Source organism: Urocampus carinirostris, chromosome 4 (genome assembly GCF_059441175.1).
Source record: "Urocampus carinirostris isolate Australia breed hairy pipefish chromosome 4, RoL_Ucar_1.0, whole genome shotgun sequence".
Taxonomy (NCBI): domain Eukaryota; kingdom Metazoa; phylum Chordata; class Actinopteri; order Syngnathiformes; family Syngnathidae; genus Urocampus; species Urocampus carinirostris.
The window spans coordinates 11,619,214-11,636,135 of record NC_142352.1 but is presented as its reverse complement, the minus strand read 5'-3'; the positions used below and the strand labels follow the sequence as shown (position 1 = coordinate 11,636,135).

Sequence of the window (16,922 nt, the reverse complement as noted above, 5' to 3'; positions counted from 1 at the left end):
TTTTGTGTCAATTTGTCCAATTACGTCTAACACTAATGATAAATTTGCAAAAAGGTGACAAACCAAACATTTGTGATTGTTAAATCCTGTTACATGTACCATTTTCTTCAATTAAAATTAGGTACACATCGAGAGCACATAAATTATTTGATATACATTTTTAGATTTTGGCATGCTTTATTTTGCATATCATCAACACTATCATCTTTTTATGGTTTTTCATCATGTCAATTATAATAACCACATGATCTGCCAGATCCTATCACACCTTTTGCTATTTCAAAATTGTTTTGGCACCAAAATTCTAACTTTGATGTGGTGTGTATACAGTACATACTGTATGAAACGAAGGATGTTGTCGACAGCAATATAAATGTTGCAAACCATATGACAAAACAATGTTCTTTTCTTAGCTACCCGTCACATATTAATTGAACACATTAACAGGACTGGGAGTGAACATGTTGGCCAAATATGGCACGATTGAAGTGTCCAGCTTTCAATATTAAGAATGACACGTTTCTTTAACTAAAGGGCAATGCAACCATATCTAGTTTCATTTAAGCTAAATGTTTAGAACTTAAATAATCAACTCATACCTTTCAACCCCAAGTGACTAAAATGTGTACAGGTCAGGCTAAGAAAATGTGTTTGTTTTTTTTCCCCACCAAAAAATCTTATTGTTTTTCTTTGGAGATTTTATTAAATACAACCAGTTCAGGGTGTCCCCTGTCCACTGCTTGAAGATAGCTGGGATGTGCTCCAGCACCATCCGAATGAGGATTAGTGGTGCAGATGAATGGACGGATGGGTCTTATTGGATAAGTTGAAAAATAAAGGTATAACCTTTAAATGTCCAAAAATGGCATACCTGTCAACCCTGAGTGACTAATATGTGTACAGTTGTAAAAATATTTACTATAGAACAGCACTAAGGGTGTTGAAAACTTACCTTGTCTGTATTTTGAGAATCCCTGTTTTGGTTCTATTATTTAGGTCGAATAATCTTACTAGGACTGTTTAGTGCTTGTCACACATTTTGTCGCTTTGATGACTTGATTACGGCTTTTGTACTCATTGTTCCATTTCTCAAGATACCTATTTTTGGAAGGTGTTGTACCAGTTGTATTTCTCCTTAATTCCGTTGGTTTTGCCATTTATGTACTATTAAATTGCTATCTTTATGTCCAAATTCAGGGTCAGTTATCACAGAAACTAACTCATGCAAAATCTCAGATTATTTACAAGATTATGTAAACAATTGCCAAAGGAGCTTACGCTTAATGAAATTAGATGTTATTCTTAGGGTAGGCAAAAAGAACATATGTGAAATGAAAATCATATTCTTTGGAATACAACCTGATTAAGATATTTTAGCAAAGATCTTTATAAAATACGATAAAACTGTAGAGGTTGCCAGGTATGAGAATTTGAGATTGAAAATGAATTGTGTGTTTTTGAATTTTGAAAACTAAAGTAATAAATTTGAAACCCAAGTAATGTTCTGAAAATGTTTTCCAAAAAAATATGATTTTGAATTTCTTTGGTTATTATTTTTAAATAAACTACTCATGTGACTCCAAGGCTGCAAGTCTGAAACTCAGAAAACGGATCTGAAAACAGAAAAAGAAATATATCTCAGTTAAAACAAGTTTTGAAACTGAAAAAAAGATCAGATTTTGACCGAAGTTTGAACAAACATTGCTTTGAAACTGAAATAACATGTATGCCATCCATCCATCCATCCATTGTCTTCCGCTTATCCGAGGTCGGGTCGCGGGGGCAGCAGCGTTAAAAGGGAAGCCCAGACGTCCCTATCCCCAGCCACTTCCTCCAGCTCATCCGACGGGACCCCGAGGCGTTCCCAAGCCAGCCGAGAGACATAGTCTCTCCAACGTGTCCTGGGCCGCCCCCGGGGCCTCCTGCCGGTGGGACATGCCCGGAACACCTCCCGAGGGAGGCGTCCAGGAGGCATCCTTATTAGATGCCCGAGCCACCTCAACTGGCTCCTCTCAACGCGGAGGAGCAGTGGCTCTACTCCGAGTCCCTCCCGGATGACTGAGCTTCTCACCCTATCTCTAAGGGAGAACCCAGCCACCCTGCGGAGGAAACTCATTTCGGCCGCTTGTATCCGGGATCGAGTTCTTTCGGTCATGACCCAAAGTTCATGACCATAGGTGAGGGTAGGAACGTAGATGGACTGGTAGATCGAGAGCTTTGCCTTTCGGCTCAGCTCCCTCTTCACCACGACAGACCGGTACAGGGTCCGAATGACGGCAGACGCTGCACCGACCCGTCTGTCGATCTCCCGTTCCATCCTACCCTCACTCGTGAACAAGACCCCAAGATACTTGAACTCCTCCACTTGGGGCAAGACCTCCTCCCCGACACGGAGGGAGCATACCACCCTTTTCCGACTGAGAACCATGGCCTCGGACTTGGAGGTGCTGATCCCCATCCCGGCCGCTTCACACTCGGTTGCGAATCGCTCCAGCGAGAGCTGAAGATCACGGGCTGAGGAAGCCAACAGCACCACGTCATCTGCAAAAAGCAGTGACGCAATGCTGAGGCCCCCAAACCGGACTCCATCCCCGCCAAGGCTGCGCCTAGAAATTCTGTCCATAAAAGTTATGAACAGAATCGGTGACAAAGGGCAGCCCTGGCGGAGCCCAACCCTCACCGGGAACGAATCCGACTTATTGCCGGCAATGCGGACCAGACTCTGGCACCGGGCATACAGGGACCGCACAGCCCGGATAAGACTGTGCGGTACCCCATACTCCCGAAGCACCCCCCACAGGGCCTCCCGAGGAACACGGTCGAATGCCTTCTCCAAGTCCACAAAACACATGTAGACCGGACAGGCAAATTCCCATGCACCCTCAAAGACCCTGAAGAGTGTATAGAGCTGGTCCAGTGTTCCACGGCCAGGACGAAAACCACACTGTTCCTCCTGAATCCGAGATTCGACTTCCTGGCGGACCCTCCTCTCCAGTACCCCTGAATAGACCTTACCAGGGAGGCTGAGAAGTGTGATTCCCCTGTAGTTGGAACACACTCTCCGGTCCCCCTTCTTAAAGACGGGAACCACCACCCCAGTCTGCCAGTCCAGAGGCACTGTCCCCGATGTCCACGCGATGTTGCAGAGGCGCGTCAACCATGACACGCCCACAACATCCAGAGCCTTAATGAAGTCTGGGCGGATCTCATCGACCCCCGGGGCCCTGCCACCGAGGAGTTTTTTGACAACCTCGGTGACTTCAACCCCAGTGATACGAGAGCCCAACCCAGAGTCCTCAGGCTCTGCTTCCCCAGAGGAAGACGTGCCGGTGGAATTGAGGAGGTCTTCGAAGTACTCCGCCCACCGATTCACAACGTCCCGGGTCGAGGTCAGCAGCGCCCCATCGGCACTATACACAGTGTCGATGGCACACCGCTTCCTCCCCCTAAGACGTCGGATGGTGGACCAGAATTTCCTCGAAGCCGTTCGGAAGTCGGCTTCCATGGCCTCGCCAAACTCCTCCCATGCCCGAGTTTTTGCCTCGGCAACCGCCAAAGCCGCATTCCGCTTGGCCAGCCGATACCTGCCAGCTGCTTCCAGAGTCCCACAGGCCAGGAAGGCCCGATAAGACTCCTTCTTCAGCTTGACGGCATCCCTCACCGCCGGTGACCACCAACGGGTCTGAGGGTTGCCACCGCGGCAGGCACCGACTACCTTGCGGCCACAGCTCCGATCAGCCGCCTCGACAATGGAGGCGCGGAACATGGTCCACTCGGACTCAATGTCCCCCGCCTCCCTCGGGACATGGGCGAAGTTCTGCCGGAGGTGTGAATTGAAACTTCTTCTGACAGGAGATTCTGCCAGCCGTTCCCAACAGACCCTCACAACACGCTTGGGTCTGCCGGGTCGGGCCGGCATCTTCCCCCACCATCGAAGCCAACTCACCACCAGGTGGTGATCAGTTGACAGCTCCGCCCCTCTCTTCACCCGAGTGTCCAGAACATGCGGCCGCAGGTCCGACGAAACGATGACAAAGTCGATCATCGAACTACGGCCTAGGGTGTCCTGGTGCCAAGTGCACATATGGACACCCTTATGTCTGAAAATGGTGTTCATTATGGACAGACCATGACGAGCACAGAAGTCCAATAACGAAACACCACTCGGGTTCAGGTCAGGGGGGCCGTTCTTCCCAATCACGCCCTTCCAGGTCTCACTGTCATTGCCCACGTGAGCGTTGAAGTCTCCCAGCAGTACGAGGGAGTCCCCAGGGGGCGCGCTCTCAAGCACACCCTCTAAGGACCCCAAGAAGGTTGGGTACTCCGAACTGCTATTTGGTGCATAAGCACAAACAACAGTCAGGACCCGTCCCCCCACCCGAAGGCGGAGGGAGGCTACCCTCTCGTCTACCGGGGTGAACCCCAACGTACAGGCGCCGAGCCGTGGAGCAATTAATATGCCCACACCGGCTCTGCGCCTCTCACCACGGGCAACTCCAGAGTGGAAGAGAGTCCAACCCCTCTCGAGAGGACTGGTACCAGAGCCCAAGCCGTGCGTAGAGGTGAGTCCGACTATATCTAGTCGGAATTTCTCAACCTCACGCACCAACTCGGGCTCCTTCCCTGCCAGAGAGGTAACGTTCCATGTCCCAAAAGCCAGTTTCTGTAGCCGGGGATCGTCGCGCCAAGGACCCCTCCCTTGGCTGCTACCCAGCTCTCTGCGCACCCGACCCCTTTGGCCCCTCCTACAGGTGGTGAGCCCATGGGAAGAGGGTCCCACGTCGTCCCTTCGGGCTGTGCCCGGCCGGCCCCCGTGGGTAAGGGTCCGGCCACCAGGCGCTCGCCAGCGGACCCCACCTCCAGGCCTGGCTCCAGAAGGGGGCCCCGGTAACCCGCGTCCGGGCGAGGGAAATCGAGGACCAAAGTTTTCTCTCATCATTAGGGGTCTTCTGATCTGCGTTTTGTCTGGCCACTCACCTAGGACCTGTTTGCCATGGGTGACCCTACCAGGGGCTTAAAGCCCCCGACAACATAGCTCCTAGGATCATTGGGACACACAAACTCCTCCACCACGATAAGGTAGCAGATCAAGGAGGAGTAACATGTATGATAAAACAATAATACAAATATCGAACTGTAATGTAGTAAAGTAAAAATAAAAAGTTGATTATACAAAAAATCTTTTAACACAATTTCGTATATTTTAGCCACTATGGACCCAGTCCCCAAACACAAGCGTCGGAGGCGGAGGAAGAGGGTAGTGGTGTATATTTTAAATTATTTGCACTCTTTCAAAATTCAAGCTAACCGGCTGTTTACCCGAAATTCTGTTTTTTCAAATCTAAAACTTTTGACCTCAATGCAATTCCATACAATCATGGCTGCGTGAATTTAAATTGGGTGATTTAAGCGTCTCGTCCTAATTCACCAAAACACTGACTCTCCAGGCTGTGAAGCCCTGAGTGATGGGTATCATTACAGTTTAACGATACTACTACCCTTAACGAAGCTGCGTATTGATCCTTTACCTAAACAGTATTCTTATTGATAGGAATTCGGAATTCGTAACGGGTGATAGCAACACAGGGCTGCCAAGTATCCTTTCCAAAACCTTACTTAGACACACTGGCGGTGATCTATATAACTTTATGAGTTATCAAGAAGCCCTTTGAATGTTAAACAAACAATTTGAAGGTGCATCTGCCACCTAGTGAGAACTTCGCTTTCTTCCAGCGCAAAGCAAGGATGTCAAACTTAATAAAAATGCCCATGAAATACTTGACTATTCTCAGCCATAAGACTGCCAAGCAATGGTTCACAGCATTATCTTCTTGGTGAATCTCTCAGTAATGATTTGGTTGCTGGACTTTCAAGAAAAGACACATATCCACACATCACATTTAACACTAAAAAATTGAGTAGAAATATCACTGGAGTAAGGCATAACTGTTAATTATTGAGGCAAAACAGATGTTAACAGAAATCAACATGATTGAGATGGATGGCCGAGTATAAAGACGATAGTCTCCTATTAGGTTGGTAAGGAAAGATTAGGCCAAGATCTTTTGTGACATTAATTTCCAGATTGGTGATACAAATTTATTTTTTTATATATTTAAATCTTGGAAGTTATAAGAAATAATATTCACTTCATATTTTGCTTTTCTTTTCACAGCTCGCCCTTGGGATGTTTCCCTATCCTCAGGTGAGTTCTTAATTTTATTTATATTTATGAATCAATTGTAGAAAGAAATACATAAAAATAGATGGTCTTTCATTTTACCTTTTTAATTTCATATTCTTGCTTAAATTTTATTTTTTCAAATACTCCTAAGTGGACACGTCATTAAATTTTGAATGTTTTAGACAAAAGTCCGTTTATCTCACCAATATTCCAAGTCGATCAAAATTCTAAACGGCAAGCTGCCAATATTATTCTAACCGTACTTCACTTAATATACCGGGGCTATTTTAGTTTAGTTTCATTGGCGTAGTACATCTATCATAACTCTGTCAAATGCTATTTCAACTACATTTCTGTCACAAAATAGCATTTTCTCACTAAAGTAATGCATCATTGTGTAACCTTTTCTTAATAATTTTCTAGAAATTGGGTTTTGCGAAGGAATCGGACCGTAATCTTAAATGCTAAAAGTATAAACACAGCCGTACAAAAGAATAAAACATAATCATAACAGTCTGTTTATCACCCAATCTCTACAACGATCCTAGATTTCAGTAATGACACATAGCCCAAAGGAAACATGCTTAAAGTGGGTAATGTGAATCGCAAAAGAAGAAATCAAACATGCGCATATGGCATCAGTAATACCAGATGCATTTACAAGAATGAGATTTCTTTAAAGAAAGACCAAACCGTCATAGTTTGACTATTAGCAGTCTGAGTAAGGGTGTATTTGGATTTTTTTCCTGATCTTAATCCAAATATTGTGTTTGAGGAAACTGAATGGCAGACTAAGGAGGTCCATTTGTACTGAGGCTGAATATTGAATACACTGACGGGCAAAACCCTGCTTCTGCCAACGCTTCGTTTGACAATCATTCCGAATTTCCTGTTGTTCATAAATCGTCTAAAAAATAAAATGGGCATCCTTGATTTTAAGATCAACAAAACACCCATCTATGGTTATCATTATTCAACATGTTTTTTTTTGTGTTTTTTTTTTGTTTGAACAAATTTATTGACACTAATAACAGCAAACAAACAATGTGAGGTTTGAACAACCCTTCTCGAAAATCTTAACAGCATATTCACAATTTTGTTATATCTGACAATATGACGTGACAATATGACGTTTTAACATTTTTTTTCTGACATTTTCAACATCAATTAAACAATTTCAGAGTTATTATCTTTTAACAGTAGTTAACCAATGTGTAAAGGGCAATACTATTGTGCAAGGGCATAGCTCTATCCCACTATAGGACAGTCCTCATTACTTCCAAACATAATACACACAAATAACACATTAAATGTTATACTTTGCGGACAATTAGAGTCCAGGGATAGATATTTTTTATTTGGTCGAATTGAAAGGAATCGTACATAGAACTCTGCATACACGATAGGACACAGGCTTTATCAACCACCGTTCAAGGTAATACAGGATTCCAAAGATTTCTGTCCACTTGAAATCCAAAGTGGGCGGCATTAGCTCAGGAGGTAGAGCGATCGTTTTAGGATTAAGGGATCCTTTGAATCCCGGCTTGTCCGTGTTACATGCCGAAGTGTCCTTGGGTAAGACACTGAACCCCCAATACCCCCAATAAGCAGGTTAGCGCCTTACATGGCTGCACAGATCACGGCCGCTTTTGGAAAATGTGAAGCACATTGTAAAGCGCTTTGGGAAGTCATTGACTTGAAAAGCGCTATATAAATGCAGATCATTTCATTTCAAAGTAGAGGTTTGTGTCGACGAGTGATCTTTTTTCTTTTCCTTCTTTTAGCAGTGCGTGTGGGAGAAGCCCAATACATGTTGTCTCTTTATTCGAATGCTACATTTTCTGTCATGACATTACCTAAACTCCTCCTCAGATGTAATTGCCGACCACAGAAGTGACTTCCCAATCTCATCAAGTCTTAATTAGCCCTTTAAATGGGTTTATCTCACTAATCCCTAGTTGAGCGATATTACTCTGGTTACCTCAGCTGCCATCTTGGTACGATGCTCAAGATGAGAGCATGCACTTTTTCTATACTTTCATACTTTAAGCTTTGCTTTCATTTAATAATTCTTAATGCATTTCAAGGAACCCAAGGTCACTAAACAGAATTTGATGGACATTTTCTTTTACGGAGGGGTTTGGGGGAAAGTGATGGTTAAAAAAAGAAAATAATATGATTAACTTTGAATGATTATTTTCACATTTTACATAACATTTTTTACTTCAAAATGTCTACGCCAGTTAAGTCCGGTCGTGGGGCCAGTTATGACCCGTGCTCAAAATTTTACTGGTCAGCGGCCTCCGTCGTAGGACTTATAATGTTTGGCCCGCCTGTAATGTTGACAGCAGTATAAAATACATTTCAACAGATATTGGCAATAGCCTTTTGGCCACCTTGCCTTGGCTTTCTGTAGGAATTTCAGCCCAACCCATTTTACACATGGCGAATGTAAATGAAAAAAGGAAAATTGACTCTGAGGGCCGTCGCTTTCAGGACAAGTGGAAAATATGGGTATTTTTTCCCCTAGAATCCGATAATTTGCCAAGGGACTATGTCTGTTTTCTTAAAATATAAAATCAAGAGGCACTGCCAAACAAAACATACTGACTACAAAAAGCTAGCTGGAAATGTTTTGAAAAGGTGAAGCAACCGGATGCTGTTTTAGCAGAGCACTATGAAGTGTGCATTACTGCAAGGATTCTCCATCAATTATGGACATTTATTATGGGCCATGCAAAAAATTAAGGTAGTGTTTTACAGTGGTAAATGGTAATGGGAAGAACTTACTGCAACTGAAAATGTAAGTTAAATATTACTATTATGTTTACCCTACAACTAAATGGGGAGAGATTTCTCTCAAAAAATATTGACACGTATTGTTCAGATCCACATATACTCGCAATTTACTCAAGATCTAAAAATCATATGTCTTGATAAATGCACACGCAAGATTAAAAATCTTATATGAAAATCGCAGATATATTTGTGGCTCTGCAAAATGCACGATTCAAACCGAATTTCTTCTTTTATGGTACTGAAGAAATTGGAAAATTGGCTTTGAAAGTCCTTAAAAAGTGTTGGAATTTGGCCATTAAAAAGCTTTACGAACCCTGCAGTTTACAAAAAAGCCCCCGATAATCCTTTTTAATTTTCCGTATTTATTGTTAGGGTATTCTAATTCCTTGCTCTTTTAGTTTATATGTTTGAAATTGTGTTATAATAATGTCCAATTTATTCTTTTCTTCCAATGAAAGCACTTTCTAAATATGTTTGAAGGTCCATAGATACAAATATTGTATTAGCTATGTACCTTTTGTGAAGTACTTTGGCTTCTCGCTCATGTTTGAGAGATGAAGAAAAACGTGAAATCCCAAAAAGTCTTAGTGAGTGTCTTAGTGTCATGCAGCTTAGTAATCTCTTAATTTTTCTCAGCCTCCATATGGTACCGCTGACCGATCACCTCAGGCTTTTGCCGAGTGGTCTGGCAAGTGTGCTTGGATCTCGCTAGTAAGGCACAGCTAGCCAAAGTCTTCAGGCCTAAGCTGCCATTTTTGTAAACGTTGGCTCAGGTGGTCATACGAAAACTCAGCAACGATTTAATGCAAACTACAGATAGAAGGGTTTAAATCGTCTCTACTGTAGTTTTGTGAAAGATATTTGCTCCCAATGTTTTAATAAAGTCCAAATTTACAAAAGACTATGAGCATCATTTCCGAAACATGTTTTTTTTTTCCATTAGACTTTGTGCAGTTAAGTGTTTGTGCATTCTCCCAGTACAACTTAACAAGTTGATGCGTTTTTCTCATGAGGCAAAGACTTTGTCTAGAGTTAATTGAGGTCTTCATACCATGGGATCAACGTATTTTATGACATAAGCTTTGATGTTTGTACGGCCAGCAGCACATTTGTTACTGACTTATATTTTTGGGTTTTTCCATCCATCCATCCATCCATCCATTATCTGCACCGCTTATCCTCAGTAGGGTCGCGGGGGCTCTGGAGCCTTTCCCAGCCATCTTCAGGTAGTGGGCAGGGGAACCCCTGAACTGTTTGCCAGCCAGTCGCAGGGCACACAGAGACAGACAATTCACTCGCTCATTCACACCTAGGGACAATTTGGACTGGCCAATTAACCTGACATGCATGTTTTTGGAAATGTGGGAGGAAACCGGAGTGCCCGGAGAAAACCCACGCAGGCACGGGGAGAACTTACAAACTCCACACAGGGGGGTTCGATCTCATGACCTCAGAACTGTGCCGCCGACACGGTAACTACTCATCCGCCGAGCTGCTCTTGTTTTTTTCTAATTTTGCTATTTTGCTGACTATCTTATTTCAATGCAATAACCTTTCAGTATTTACACTGGCTAAAGTTAACCCTGGCAAGATCTGAATTCATCGTAGTATTGTATAATTTTTTAGCGTGTGGGCTTTGTTTAGTAAAAAAGAAAATGCACGATTAAACGAAGAGTTTGGCGAAGTGAAGATTTAAGCCTGTCAGGGAGGTAAATTGAATGTTTTTCACATCTGTTCTGGCCAAAAGACTTAAGAATGTTAATATTCATATCAAAGTGATTGGATATGAAAATGATTGGATATACAAAATTATGAAAAACAGTTATGGAGCGTATCCCTTTTGATACATAGTTATGCTTCCCCATACAAAAGTAAATGTTTGGTTACGCTTGAATTGGTTTGTGTTCCATAATACAATTTCAACCTCTCAAGCGGTATGCTATTTCGTCCAAGTAATTATTTCAGGGCAAATTACTTTTGCATTGTTGCCTTTAATGTGTCTGAATCAGGCAAAAGTGGATATGGAGGCAGTTTAAGAGTCAAGTCAAGTCAAGTCATTTTTATTTGTATAGCCCTAAATCACGAAGAGTCTCAAAGGGCTTCACAGATTGTTACACTATATTACACAAACTATTTTCAACCGACAAGAGGAGTAGGTTATTCGTATGCAATGGAGTAGAAGTGAGTTTTAAGTTTAGATTTAAACATTTCCACTGAGGTTGCAGATCGAATCTCAGGGGGAAGAGCATTCCACAGCACCGGTGCCCGGATGGAGAACGCTCTCGAACCAGCAGAAGACTTCTTTGCTCTCGGGATCATCAGAAGACCAGCACTCTCAGATCGTAGGCTTCGGCCCGGGACATAGTGGCAGATCAGATCTGAAAGATAAGAGGGAGCAAGTCCATGTATGATTTTGTACAATACTAAGAGAACTTTGAAGTCACATCAAGAGTCTCTTGATATTTACAGTGTGTGGGAACCTGTATTTAATTGAGTGAATCAATAAGTGCTTTAATATACTGTCAAGAGTTTTATAATGAAAATGTTCAGAGAAAACATTATTAGATTAGATAGACATTACCAGAACCTTGATCTCGAAACCGACATGAATTCAGGTCTATGATGAAAGCACATGTAATTGTTGTTGTATTAGTTTTCTTCTATCCAAATGACCATGAAAATGTAATGGTACATCTAAATTTGTATTATCGTACAGTTAAGCTTATTGAGAAGATGTGGGATACAGTTTAGCATTTGCTGATTTTTGTAGAGTGACTTGTTTATGTATTATTATTGTAGTTTTTTTGTACAGGTATTAAGGCTCAACCCCATCACTCCTTCTTTCATCTACCTTCTTTGTTTCTTTTATCTTCACGACCACTTCTTTAATGAAAGCAAAGGGAATGATTCATCGAGGAATTATGAACATACTTTCTGCTTACCACATCATCACTTCCAGCTGTCTTTGTTCCAATGCGACATCTGTGAAAATTGTTCCCTCCTTTTTTTTTTCCCAAAACAGTACTATCGTAACTGGTTCCTGTAGTGTTTAACATGAACCAAATAAATATGCCACCAAAGTAGTATTTCATTTTATTCTTGTTATTCTTCCTCGTCTTCATGGCAACAACCTCTCCTGTGCATCTGTGCTTTTCCTCGTGACGCATTTCCTTCTGTAGGAGTGTACGTTCCATAACGCAACACAACATGAACCCATACAAACGGTTAATTTCCTCCTGTGATCGGTTCCAAATGGTCAGTTATGCCTAGAGGGTGCGACAAAGGAGAAGGTAGATGACCCCTGACCTTACCTGGTGAAAGTCGGCTTGTGTCCCTCCACTCTTCAACTCGGCAGACGCAGTTTAGAATTTCTTTCTTTCATTATGATTGTGCTTTGCTGCAATATATTTTATAAATATATTTTTGAGTAGAGTATATTTAAGGGTAAGGAGGAGTAATGGGATTCAGCCTAACTCATGACCAAGAACAGTACTCTAATGTACTCTGCATTTTAATTATCCTAAGGATTTATTGTTATTTCTAAAGTTGGATCACTTGAATAGTACTGTATAAAACTAAGATATGACTATCCATACAACTGTGATTTTGGCCATCCAATTAGAATATATATATATTATACATAGATTAAAAGGATGATGAGAGGAAAGCCAAGCCAAAATAGTAAAATTGAATGTGAGTTGCATGAATTGTTTGCCTTCCAATTTTTTATTGTCTGTTGATGTTTTAAATATTGTAAAAAAAAATTGATTGTCAATCCCGTTACCTTATTTAAGTCATAAACGTTTTTAGAAAATGTGATCAATACAATTTCCGTCTAATACATGATTTTATGATACTTCAAAGTTGTGCTTTTGAGAGAACCTTTATAAATGTCTCAATCAAAAATATATTCTTAGTCGAAATAATTTGAGGGCTGGCTTCCTGGATTGACTTCCAAGTACCTTAGTGTTGTAAATACGCATTTGAACATGTCAATTTGACATCTGGCCATGCCGATTGTGGCAATTATGCTACACCTCAGTACCTCGAGATAACCTGCAGGGCAAGAATAAAGTGCTACTCTGAGAATTCACATTAGTGGATCTTTCATCCCCATTCTCCCAAATGAGACCAAAGCCATTAACAATTGTGTGTTTTCATTATGTAAATGGTGTTACGCGTGCCCATAAATTGCCACCAGAAAAGCAATAATTTTCTCCTAGTGATCATAATGTGTCCAAGTGGATCATGTTGATTATGATATGCTAATTACATATCACCAAATCTCCCATCTCGGGTTTGTGTTACAGATCCAGAAAAACCAAGGCTCTTTAATGGTAAGGTTTTTTTCCCCTTTGCCTTTTATTTACAAAATTGTCTGATGTCCTTACATCCATTGAGGTTGTACCCACATATTTGCTCGTGAATTTGGTCCTCTTTGGGAAAATAATAAAACACTAGAACTGAGATATTTCTAACTCCCCTGCCTTTGATTTTACGCAAAGATGACTCGCAACAATGATTTTCCTTTCGCCAAGAAACCCCATCAGCTAACATGTTGTTCATCTCCTTTCAGCCTCTTCAGTTACTGCAATGCATCGTTGATGAGGTGAGGCGTCGTATTATGTGCTTTTGCATCTAAAGTCAGTCCTAATGGAGCAGAAAGCTTATATTTTGTTTCCTAATGAAGCAAGGCACTCGGGTGGCTTAGTTCCCTGCTCGCTTAGCCTTTCAGCCAAAGCAACTGCCTTAGGCAATACAGTACTTGGCCATTTGTATGATGAACCATTTATTTAATAAGCGTTAGGCACAACACTACTCTTGTAAATTCATCAAAGCCAGCAAGCTCAAAAAAGATTAGGAAAATATTTTGAGGCAAAAACCGAAAGCACTTGCCCCGTGTGATGCATTTAGGATCAATAAAAATCCAAGTTAACTCAAGACTTCCCAAAATTCGTTACATGGTTACATTAAATGTTGGGTAAAAGCCTAGATAATGCATTTTCACTTACCTGAATGAATAATTAATTTCAATTCAATTGGAAACTTACCAAATTCATACATAAACACATGACAACAAAAACTTAATCTCCTGAAAATCAAGTTTAGGTGACAAAAACATTGGATAAAACATGCTAATATAATGCTCTATAAATATAATTGTTGGTTCTGTGTATGCATTTACCACAAATCTGGTCCTCGGTGTCATATCTGTAAACTGGATGAGGAATACATGCCGAGCCATTAAATTAACTCATTCACTCCATGAATGTAGTTCACGTTAAACCAATTTGCCCCGGAAAAGCTTTAAAGGGACACTCTCATATATTTGACCACTATACATTGTGTAGTACAACTGAAAACAAGTGCTTCAAAGCGCAAGGAAGATAACAAACTCAGAAGACTCAAATTGAGAAAACCGCACAATTTTTCCTTTTCTTTTTTTTTTTTTGCCCAGCCTTTTTTAAGGTTTTTGGGGTTCACTTAGCAGCAAGATGGTGGACAATTTTTCCAGCTCTCTTTAGGTGAGACTTATTTTATGTAAAATAAATACAAATTCTTGACCTTTTTCCTTGAGTATTTATATGATAGTTCATGTATTTTCGCTTATTTTTTTTTTATCAATTTAGTTTTTTGTTTGCCACTAGGAGGTGCTAAGAAATATACAGTATGTCTTTAAGAAGGCATGCATCTTAGCTTATATACAGTGGCAATGGTCTACAAAGACTTTCATGAATTAAAAAAACATTTTTATAAGTAGAGCAACAACAAAAAAGGCATAGGCAACCAGGTAATACACATGTTGCACTTTTGAGTAATATAAATGTGAGTTTAAAATTTTGTCCATTAGCTCAATAAAGTTTATCATATTAGGATCACATTAATTGCCAGTAGCAATGCTTATATTTTGATACTTGAAGGGAATATGAACAATATATTGTATGCAAATATTTTCAATGATGGTTTAAAAATATTTTCATAATATTTTTAGAATGTGAAAATCTAGTACAGGTAAATGGTCTTTTGTTGAATATGCAGCATTTTTAATTTTCGGAAATCCGAAGTGGTTTGACAAGTGAAAGATTCCCATTGCTAATTGAAAAAAAGTTAAATCCATTGAAACTGATGCAAGGTTGCACTGTAGTTCAGGGAATACATTTCTAATTTCCCCTATCAAAATCTTTTGGGGACAACAATGGCATTATCATTTGAAGCGATTCTCACTTTAGGTCTGCTTGTTGCCATTTGCCCATCCATCCAATCCATGTAATCATCTAGCTGTATGAATAATCATTACATTTTACATGAAACAAGTACCTTATTTTCACGACCAGAAGGCGCACCCCCAAAAATATTTTTTTTCCATATATTTTCCATACATAAGGCGCACCGGACTATAAGGCGCAACAGTGCACGTCAACAAAACGGTCAGATAGTTCAGTCAAACTTATTAACCCCTTAACATTCCAGCGGCTAGCAAAGAGGCAAATACGTGTCTCTGACACGTACAGACACGGTGTCTGTACGATGTCACCAGTCATTCAAATGCCTCATTCCACATATCATTAAGAAGGTTAAACTGTTGGGATTTAAGAAATGCCAACCATTTCTTAGTTTATATTTTATTTTTCGCTGGCAACTGTGTGGACAGCAAACTAAGAATTTAATTGTGCAGGGAAACATGGTTCTTTACTGTGCGTATGACAATAAACACTTTGAATTGAATTGAATTGAAATTAAAAATAGACTCATCACAAAAACACCAAGATCAGTCTGAAACAAGATACTGGGAAAATATAAAGTCGGGGTAGCTCACCAAAGTCGTCTTTAAGCCATCACATTCAATAATAATACGCAACCGTGGTCCTTACATCTGTGAGTGTAGTAAATTCAACCGAGTAAAATATTTACACACTCCAAAACACGCAATAATGCTGACAAACAAAAGAAAAAATCCGCCGAGAAGCATCGATGGACGTTGCTTGTTGCTAGCTGTCGGTTTAGCCCCATAATTCCTGTTTACAAATACAGACTAGTAAAAAATGTTTTCTCTATGCCATAGAGCAACCTAACGTGTGATTCACATTCACCTTTTTCGGCCAATCGCAGGCTTGGTTTTGCCCCGCTTTAGCCTATGCGAGCCTGTGAAATCAAAAAAGGACCCGCCTCCTTTACCTCCGAAGGCTTTCAGGTGCGCCTTAGTTGTGAAAATACGGTACACTTGAAGAAAATAACAGAAAATGATCCATTTCCTTATGCGCTATTGAAAATGTTTTAACTTGATACATTAAAGTAGAACCCGTCGGTAGTTGATCTTCCCATCTGGCCACAGTCTGCTTTCATTAATGGATCTCCTTTCGGTTTGACGAAAAACAAGCTGCACGATCTGAAAAAAAAAAATCCCTCCCTCTTTTTTTTTCAAGCCTGTAATTACTGATCTAATTCCGCCTAATAATTGCTTCATGGCAATGACATGTATATTTACTCGTAGCCTTGTACCCTTGTTCTCTTAGTGGAACCATGTTGTCAACCAGAGGAATAATTCACATAGATGAGCTACTTTCATCAGCCTCCTGGTCTTTTGTGCTGTTGCCTGTTGCCACATCAAAGCTGCAACAGTCTTCCTCTTAGCTGCAAACATGAATACATGCACAAAGGGGTTAATTTCTGTTTGATTTTGCAGTGTACCAGTAAACAGTCGGACCCGTTTGTTAGATTTAAAGACTGTGTCTAATGTATTTTATACATTGATATTTATTTGGTACACTTGTATTGAAATTAGTAACACGCATATACTGGTAAGATGCATTTTACATTTGTGCCTTCTGTCTCTGCATATGTTATTCGTTTAATACTGTATATCTTCGTTTCTTAGCGCTTTAGTTATCGCTGGCTCACTGCTTTGCGGATTTTGAACTGAATTGTCTTTATTGTCATT

General features: G+C 40.8%; 1 protein-coding gene across 1 annotated transcript in view; it reads left to right on the top strand.

Moving 5' to 3' along the window:
• map2k5 (mitogen-activated protein kinase kinase 5) overlaps positions 1-16,922 on the top strand; it is a 61,663-nt gene that overhangs the window by 32,721 nt on the left and 12,020 nt on the right. Inside the window, exons 17-19 of the mRNA XM_088333646.1 lie at positions 6,176-6,205; positions 13,294-13,320; positions 13,560-13,592. Of these exons, the coding sequence (XP_088189772.1) occupies positions 6,176-6,205; positions 13,294-13,320; positions 13,560-13,592 (90 nt within the window). The remainder of the gene's footprint in view (positions 1-6,175; positions 6,206-13,293; positions 13,321-13,559; positions 13,593-16,922) is intronic.